This window comes from Petaurus breviceps, unplaced genomic scaffold (genome assembly GCF_028583685.1).
Source record: "Petaurus breviceps papuanus isolate PSGF00001 unplaced genomic scaffold, PetGlider_PUasm1.0 90750, whole genome shotgun sequence".
In the NCBI taxonomy this organism is placed as follows: Eukaryota; Metazoa; Chordata; class Mammalia; order Diprotodontia; family Petauridae; genus Petaurus; species Petaurus breviceps.
The window spans coordinates 11,729,073-11,738,533 of NW_027187335.1; the positions used below are offsets into that span (position 1 = coordinate 11,729,073).

At 45.7% G+C, this 9,461-nt stretch overlaps 1 protein-coding gene across 1 annotated transcript; it reads right to left on the reverse strand.

The window, feature by feature from the left end:
- Positions 1-955: 955 nt before the first annotated feature.
- On the reverse strand, positions 956-9,188 carry LOC138145931 (amine oxidase [copper-containing] 3-like). Its single transcript, XM_069067607.1, has 4 exons — positions 7,401-9,188; positions 4,799-5,084; positions 4,244-4,373; positions 956-2,379 (listed from the first exon to the last, which is right to left on the reverse strand). Exons 1-4 carry the CDS (start codon positions 8,989-8,991, stop codon positions 2,101-2,103), a joined length of 2,286 nt encoding a protein of 761 aa, XP_068923708.1. The 5' UTR covers positions 8,992-9,188; the 3' UTR covers positions 956-2,100.
- Between the last annotated feature and the right edge of the window lie 273 nt (positions 9,189-9,461).

Below are 9,461 nucleotides of genomic sequence, written 5' to 3' on the forward strand. Positions count from 1 at the left end.
CTTCTCCAGTCCATTTTATAGATATGGGTTAAATGAATTGCCTAGAGTCACACAGCTAGTAAGTATCTGAAGCTGGTTTTGAAATCAGGTCCTCCTCACCCCAGGGTTGGCTCTCTCTTCTCTGAGCCACCTAACCCGCACATCTTCACTGGAAGAGGGGACTGGAAACAAAAACAGGATGTCCATGGATGCTGCTTTGGTGATCAGAATGGGATCCTCCACCCTCTCTGTTCACACACTGAACATTATTAGTTGCTAAAATTTCTGCTCTTTGAACCTGATCTGCTGCCCTGATTGATGTGCCCTCTCCCACAACACAGACTATGTGGGGCTATGCTTACTGTACTTAAGGACTCCCCTCTACCCACTCACCCCATGCTTATGTTCCCAGGACAAAGCTGCTAACAAATGAATAAAAGTTTTTAAGATAGATACCAAGGGAGGGCAACATGCAGCAGGTGCCAGAGACCTCATGAGTTTAAGGATGTGGACAAATTATTTTTCCTGGGTCCTGACCATCTCCCTACTCCTCAAGAGTAAATATTTCAGTTCCTGTTTATTACCCATTTAAATGTCCAGACATTTCAAGGATCGACAGGTAATGTGAGATCACTGGAGAGATTGGGGGAGGAGGGGGATGGGAATTAGCCTAGATGAGGCTTAACCAATCCCAAAATGGTAAAACCCAAGCTCATTTGCATCCCTTAGTTAGATTGGACAGCAACATACTGAGGTCATAGGAATTATTTATTGCAAGTTTTTGTTTACTGAGCCAGTGGGTACTCAATCCCACAGCATTTAAAGCAAATAACCCCTTTCCTCTTCCTACCACCCCTCCCCCATTCAATTACAGCTAATTATCCATCCAGAATTTTCTTATTTAAGCTGCTGTTGCTCTGACCTTTCTTTTATTATTTCATAAATGAACATGAATAATTCACACTATCCATGAAGGTAAGAACCTGGAAGGAATTTATTGGGCTGGTATAAACAATATAAGACTCATTAGGAAAATCTTTTTATTACATCTGAGAGTGACAGAGACACCCACACAACCCCTTCCCTCATACAGACACACATGGACAAAGCCATGATGGGGAGGTGACCTTTATAGTGGAACAGATAAGAATTATTATACTCTCACCAAAAACATTACCACCCACTGTACCCTCAGGACCACAGGAAGGAGAGGACAGACATTAAGGTGATGAGAGATGGAGTGGGGTGGGACTTGGAGTGAAAATGGTAAGGATGCCACTGCCACAGAATCTCACCCTCCTGGCACTAGAAGAGAAATCGGAAAGCATTTGTAAGCACCTACAGGTACTGTGCTAGGTACTGTGGTTACAGATTTAAAAAGAAAAAAAAAGAAAATGATTCCTGCCCTCAAGGATCTTATATTCTATTGAACATCAGAGTCTGAGGTCCTTGAGAAGAGGGATTATTTCATTCTTTGTCTAGCACAGTGCCTGACATATAGTAGCTGCTTAATAAATACCAATATATTGAATGAATGTAAATTCCAAGAAGTTGGAAAAACAGGAAGGAGGGCTGTGGCTGGGGAAGAGACAAATAAGGACAATTCCAACAGCTCTATAAATATAGACTTGGATGAGACTGCCATGGAGTCCACAGGAATACCTGGTTTGGGAAAGATGCTGCTTCCAAAAGTCTTAATACATATCCATCCCCCCTACACACAACTCCCCTTTCCCCCCTAGTCCCTAAACAGTCTTATCCCTTAAGTCCAATAACAAGGAAGGAAGCAGAATAGCCCTGTGATTAAGCAAATATGGAGAAGTGAAAGGAAGGAAAAGATTAAATGTTTTAGGTCACAGTTTGGCCATCCCTTCTGGGGTCGGGGAGGGTATGCTCTTCTCGACTCTCTGAAACCAGGAATCCAACATATTTTTAGGATAAGTGAGACTGAGCTGAGCCTTCACTGATTTGCAAAAGTGCAGTGGTATATTCAGGGAGGACATAGGAGGCCTGGCAACTGTGGAGAGAACAGCTATAGAGCTGGAGGCCAGGCATTAATTGCACAATAATCCAATGCTCCTACTTCCTCCCGACCTGGATGCTGAGGTTCAAAGCCAGGCTCTAAGATCCTGTTCTAAAACCACCATGAGTGAAATCAGAGAGGTTAGGGGCACAGGCAGCTGTCTTTGGAAGGCATGAAACAGCATTGATCTCACAGTCTACAGCATCCCTCTCATTTTGAAAGTAGACGGCATCAGGAGACAGGGTTGATGGATCCTCATTAAAGAAGTTATAAGGTCGGAGGAAGAAGCCAATGCCATTCCCTATAGTCACTGTGTTAGGAATGTCTTCTGCATGAGGAATGTGCAAAAAGCCAGCAGTCACCCAGGCGACCAGATCCTGGAGAAGACAAGAAGGGCCCTGGGATGAAGTACCTGCTCCTTTACAAGAGACCTTCTAAGGGAGGACCCAATTTGGCAAAAAAAACTACCCCTTCCATCCCCTCAAAAAGGAAATCTCAATACAACCAAACATCCTTTCCCTGTGAACCAGAAAGAAGCTTGTTAACAAGTAAATTATATATGCAACGGGGCTGACAATTGCTCTCTCACCGTGCTTCTACCTTAAAGAGACAGCAAGATGGTCAGTGAAATGGGAATGGTGATGGGTACTGGTGATATCCAGATGCCCTCCCATCCCCTAAGAAGTTGGGTACCCTCTCCCCTAATTGTTGTTCAATAGTGTCTAGCTCTTCATGACTCTATATGGGATTTTCTTGGCAAGGATACTGGAGTGGTTTGCCATTTCCTTCTCCAGTGGATGAAGGCAAACAGGTTAAGTGACTTGCCCAAGGTCACATGGTTAGTGAGTGTCTGAGGCCTGACTTACACTTGGGTCTTCATTACTCCAGGCCCAGCTACCTAGTTGCCTCCAAGAGAGACCTGCATTTACTTATCTATGTAAGTGATATATGTTAAGTACAAAGGTATGTACCTATTATGGACTAGGTCAGGGGTGGGGAACCTGCTGCCTCAAGGCTACATGTGGTCCTCTAGGTCCTCAGAATCCAAACTTCACAGAACAAATCGCTTGAGGCTGTGGTTCCCTACCTCTGGGCTAGGTGTTGGAGATAAAAAGACAAAAATGAAACAACTCCTGCCCTCAAGGAATTTACATTCTATAGGAGGAAACAACATATAAGTAAATATAAAATATACAAAGTAAACATAAAGGGAACTAGTGATAGAGAACAGATGGGGAGGTCCCTGAGCTATATTGTGAAGGAAGGGAGGGATTCTCAGAGGTAGGGGTGAGTGAGGAGTGCATTTCAGACATGGGGGCAGAGAACTGGGGTGGGGGGAAGGCAAAAATAGTTTTCAAAAAGTCATAGGAACACACAGCCTCCCCCACCCCCACTGCACAGATCCAGAGTCCTGTTTGGCGAGCCCAGAACTGGATCTTCTAACTTGGCCCCATGTGCATTTGGGTCATGAGAGTCCTGTCTATTGAGGGAAGAGAGGGGAGGGCAGAGAGGGTGTTGTGTGTGGAGGGGGCACCTGGAAAGAGGCATACATTAGGAGCAGGGAGTGTGCACTGGATCACAGCAGAAGTGGGTGGCAGCTTCCAAGGCAGGAAATATATTCTACTAAATGGCACTGGGACAGATCTATCCTCATCACAGCATGGTAAAGAGCAAGGTCATTGCTCATTGCCATTGCCAAACATTGAAAAATGGGCCTCAAGACCCAGGGCACAGGGTCTTCCCCAGGATCTTTGGAAAAACCTTGGAAAAGGATTAACAAAGAGTTACTCTGAAGTGTATAAAGGGCAAAAGTCAGCTACATTCTGAGGTCAGTGGGGCTCTCTGGTAGTGGTGAAAAACTCAAATAGAAGGCCCCAATATAAGCAGCCCTGCAGACTGAATATTGACTTAGAGAACCACATATTAACATTATCTACATTCTACTGTAATTCTATTTATTTTCTTAAATATTTCCCAATTGCAGTTTCATCTGGTTGAAGTGGACTATGGGGTGTTGTGGGTCACATGTGGCTTAGGCAGGCATATTTGATGCTTCTGCTCTAGGGAAGCCATCCCTCCATCCAACTCTATATAGAAAAGTTCAAAAGTCTTTAGTGTTGTTTTAAGCTCTTATGCTTATTATAATTAATACTTTTGGACCACCCTGTGTGAGAATTTGGTTTGATGGAGAATAACGCCTCGCTCTCGCTCCCTCTCTTCCTGTCCCACAGTGTTGCCTACCTTGCCTGCTATAGTCTCATTGTTGATGAAATCAGTGAAGTTCACAGTAGGGGTCCAGGGATCATTCTGATTATAGATACTGGTGCTCGAAGGTTCTTCCTCCTTCCTCTGTGTCACTGCCAGTTGGTACCTAATTAGGAACTATGGTCAGAGCTCCCAGGTGGAAGATGCTATGATCCCACCAGAAGAGAGCAGGAAAAAGGAAGAAGGATCTTCAGGTTGTCCCTTCTTCCTCCCCCTTTTCCATTATTACAGTAGGATTATTCATCCTATGCTAGGATTTACAGTGTTTTCCTAGGCTCTACTGGACTGTTCCCCTGCCTATGGGCAGGATGGCCCCACACCCATCCCAGGAAGACAGAAGTCTCTCTCATGTACCCAGGGATCCCCAGAGAAATTGATGACCTGAGCTCTTTGGCTGATTCCATTCTAGTGTCTTCCCAAGATCCACCATCCTCCATCTTCTGTACTATTTCTGTAGCCAGTTTCTCTGTAGGCTAGAATACACCTATGTATTGGTGCCCTTCCCCCCACAGGCCAGCCCCAATCCCTGACCTTCCCCAGCTGAAGGCTTTTTCTATGGCGCTCTCCTGCGGCATTGGCTGTCCTGCAGAGTTGATAGTCTGGATCCGGTATCCACGACGGTGACCCCAGGCATTGGTATGATTGCTAGCCAGATAGAGGTATCGAGGAGTGGTGCTCCCAAAGGCAAAAGCTGCCTGGTCTTCAGTCTCCAGTGTTTTTTGAATCAGCTGCATCTGCTGCACCTTATGCTCTGGGCTCCACGGTACAGGCCTAGACTCAAATGCCATGTCCTCTGTTACCACCCAGTTTTCCTGCCCTGCAAAGTCAAGGAAAAAGGTGGTAGATATTAATTTATACAATGATTTTCTGGACTCTCTTCCAACAGCTGCAGAGCTAGGAAAGAAAGGTAGGGGTAGAATCAAAGAATAACACAGGATTAAATTACAAATATCTCATACCTTTTTTTGGCAGCTAGATGATACAGTGGATAGTGTGCCAGGTCTGAAGTCATGAAGATTCATCTTCATGAGTTCAAATCCAGCCTAAGACACTTACTAGCTGTGTAACCCTGGGCAAATCACTTGACCCTGATTTGCCTCAGTTCCTCATCTGTAAAAGTGAGCTGGAGAAGGAAATAGTAAACAACTCCAGTATCTTTGTCAAGTAAACTCCAAGTGGAGTCATGAAGAGTTAGACACAACTGAAACAAGTGAACAACAAAAAATCTTGTACCTTCCTGTTGCCTCCCCTATCCTTTGTCTAAAATGGCAAAATTGCTTCAAAATTTGTAGGTGTTCTCTCCTCAACCCCAATTATAATCCTGGATGCTCCAATGAATTCTACTCTTCACCTGGTACCTGGTAGCTCTCCCCGTTCAAGGTGGAGACAAGACAGAGCTGAATCACAAATCCCTCTCTGTAAAGTGTTTTTCACAAGTAGTGACCAATATGTTCAGTCAGTCCATAAGTATTTGTTAAATGCCTACTATGTGCTAGGCTTTGTGCTAAACACTAGAAGCCACTTGTCTACAAGGAAGTCAAGAAATGACAGACCAAAGGCATACAAAAAAAAAAGGACTATTCTTCATGAGGAAGTGACTCAATAAAAGGGCAGCCATGGGCCCAATAAATAAGATTAGGCCAGTTTACTTTCTACTTCTCTGTAAAACTGAATAGTAAAGTTATATTCAACTATATATCTTTTGGTTAAGGAGAGAGAAGAGTTTTCATCCCTTGCTAAGGTAAGAGAATTAGGGAAATCAAGGTACATTAGAAAGGTCATGGAAGGATTGATGGCAACTACCACAAATTTCCTCAGTGACTGTGGGAAGGTCAGGTTAAAAAAACCCTCATGGAGAAATCATTTGACTTTTCTGGGTTTCAGTCTCTTCATCTGTGAAATGAGAGATGGTCTGTGAAAATCTCTCCCAACTCTAGATCTGTGATTTTATGGGGTACAAATGTGCAAGTTATCGTTTTTATGCCCTTCCTTCTTGGCTGAAGGTACTGTGTTAGAAGAGAAAGAATAAAGGAGGAGAAAGGGAGAGATTTTCTGGGAACAGAAATTGACCCCCTCTTCTTCTTTGCCTGCCCAATTTTTCTCCCCATGCCCCTCCCCATCAAATCCCTTGGAGATTAGTATTAGAATGTAGTACACAGCAAAATCCAAAGCCAGTGTTCCCTGCTCTTCTCTGGTTGCAGAAATCAGAGCCAGAGAGAGCAAAAATCATGAGCTTTTGGGCACAAGTTAGACTTGGGAAACACTCATAATCCTCCAGGGAAGCCAGGAAAGAAAAATGAGATCACAGGTTACAGACTGTTCCCTGAGCCCTAATAGTTCCCATGACATTGTCATGTAAAAAGTCTTATGTAAGGAGTCCTTTCAGGTGCTCTGAGGCTGAAGAGCAAGAAATCAAACAGAAAATCACCAGCTAATTTTGATACCCAGGATCATGGGACACAGAAGAGTATAGATAATTAAAACAACAGCTCAAATAATTTTTAAACTCTTTTAAAAATCAGATCCAACGTCAATAACAAAAAAATCAATCCCTAAATAACTAAAAATAGTTTTCCTAGTATATAGCTTTGAGCATACAACAAAACAAAATCCTCATGCTGACATTCAGGGTCCTTATAATGCAGTTGTCGCCTACTTTTCCTGATGTCTCCCTTCACACCCTATGTTCCCTAACTCTGTGCCTTGGCTCACACTGTTCCCTTCTGGAATATCCTCTTTCCATTTTCACCTATCTACTCTTCAGAATCCAGCTCAAATTGTCCTCCATGAAACCTGATTTCTCCAGCTAGAAGTGATCTCTCCCTCCACTGAACTCTCTATACAGCATTTGTGACACTCTACTTTGAATCATTATTTTTAAATTATTTTACGTGCCCATCTTATCTCCCCTATTAGACTATAAGCTTCTGGAGTGTTTCTTTGTATCTGATGCCTTGCCTTGTTTTCTTCTTTGCGCACAGTAAATACTTGATAAATATTTGATGAATGAATGAATGCATAGATTATTTCAAGGTATCAAATATAAAGCAAAAGATGAGAATTCAAACCTATCCCCCCACCTTCCTTCTTCCTTTGGCCCTCTCCCCACAGGAGCCCTATGGGACCCCCTCACCTGCCACATCCAGATCAACTTTGAAGTTAACAGCATGGGTATGGATGGTGCCTAGGCTGTGCTCCCCAACCTGGTTCCCATATCTTCGGCCAGCACCAAACAAAAAGGATGAACTGATATAGCCAGTAGCATGAAATCTGACCTCTATGGCTCCATTGGGGTGAAAGGCCATGTCCCACACATAATCACAGTTAAGCAGAGTAGACACAGACCTGACAACCAACACTGTCCCTGGGAGGCCCCCATAGTAATAGGATAGAAAATCAGAATGGTGTCGCCGAAGAGGGATGCCCTGGTTCTGTTCAAATATGCATAGAGCATCCCGTACTGTCCTTGGAGTTCCAGAATCTGCGAGGAAGTCCCAATTCACATAGCTGGCCAGGTATGGACAGTCTACTCCCCGAGTCAGTGGTGTGGAGAACAAGCCCATACCAAAATTGCCATCTAAATAGGGAGTCATCATGGCTGTTGGGGAGTTGCCGCCATAGATGGTCAAAGCCTCCTGGAGGCTGATCTCATAGGCTACTCGCTCCCCTTGGAACCGGATGTCAAAAATCCTCATACCACTGAACAGCTCCAGGCTAAAGGTGAAGGTCCAGAATGGGGAGGCCACTTGACTTCCTTGGACACTGTATCGGGGACCCTGGGGAGAGAACTGTAGTGGGGGAGGAGAACCAGGGGGAACACGAGGCCTGAGAGATGAAGAGGCTTTGGTGCCATTGTATGCTATCTCTACAACCTCCACCCGGCCTCCCTCAAACTCTTGTTCAAGGTGGTCCAGGTTCTTATAGTATCGACCATGGTAAAAGGCTTGCTGAACTTTCCATTGAGCAGGGTCTAGGGCCCCATGGTCTATTAGCAGCTCCAACCCCACAGGGTGGAGGTAAAAGCCAGCACCTGAGACGTTGTAATAGATTCCAAACCAGGTGACCCGATCCCCAGAGTGCAGACCTCTTGGGGCAGTGGTCATTGCTAACAGGTTCCTCCCATTGTAATAGCAACAGCGGTGAAGGAGACCAATAATTCGAGGCAGCTCACGGTCAGAGATCATCCTGTTAAGTTCTTCATACTCTTTTGTGGACGGTGGTCGCCTGTAATAGGGGAGAGGACCCCCATGGCGTTCTACAGTCACATCCCGAAGGTAGGAAGGGTTGGGTAGTGGCCCCACCACAAGCTCACTCACATTGGGTTGGGCCTGTTGGCCAAAGAAGACAATAGCTAAAGCCTCCCGAGGAGGTGGAGGACCCCCTCTGTCCAGGTGGGCCAAGGCTGCAGACTTGGGTGGCAGCTGCAGCTCCACTGAATAGACAGAGTTATCAGATGGTTTGGCATGGCTTACGTCCACCAGCCCCGGCCCCAACTTCTGGGTCAGGAAGCCCATCACTGATGCCAGCTCCTCACGGGTCAGGTCTGAGAACAGCTGGCTCTGGACAGGGTGTGGCCAGAACTGATTCTTCTTGGCTGTCGATGAGGTGCATCGGGGAGGTTGTCTGGAACCACCTCCACCCCTACTGGTCAGCAGAACACAAACCAGGGCAAAAATGGTGATGATGGAGAGAACCAGGAGCACCAGTGCTGTCTTCAGGTTCATGGTCACGTGGATAATCAGAGAGTCAGGACCTAAATAGAAAGCGGGGTGGGAGGCTATCTCCAGGCAAGGGGAGAGTTTCTTTCAAACTCTGGTGCTTGGGTTTACATGCCTAGACACAGGGCAAATGTGCCAGACCGCAGAGATATAAGGGAATGTGTAGGGCAAGAGCAGCAGGGGGAAGGATCAGGAGGGGTGGGAGGACCAAGGGCGGGTTGGGGGTGGAGGGTGAGGCGGGACTGAAGGAGGGGGAGCTGGAGCCTCAGCTGTACCATATAAGGACCTATCCTTCCTATCAGGTCCTGCTTCCAGAGTCAGAGTGGGGGTCAAGGCATGGGGAGGGGAGTTATTCAAGATAAGACAGGGAGAGGGAACTTAGAAGAGAGATGGGGCTGATCGTTATTGCCCTTTGTGCTCCTCCCACCCCCATCTCCAACCTCCTTCTGCCTCTTCCACACTATTCTCCCTCCCTC

Bases quoted from the DNA above. Each gene is read 5' to 3' on its own strand.
- LOC138145931 (XM_069067607.1), bottom strand. From the start codon at position 8,991: ATGAACCTGAAGACAGCACTGGTGCTCCTGGTTCTCTCCATCATCACC. The intron at 4,374-4,798 runs GTCAGGGATTGG...GTTCCTAATTAG, and splicing joins AAAGCCTTCAGCTGGGGAAG to GTACCAACTGGCAGTGACAC. The intron at 2,380-4,243 runs GTAGGCAACACT...TGTCTTCTCCAG, and splicing joins ATGAGACTATAGCAGGCAAG to GATCTGGTCGCCTGGGTGAC.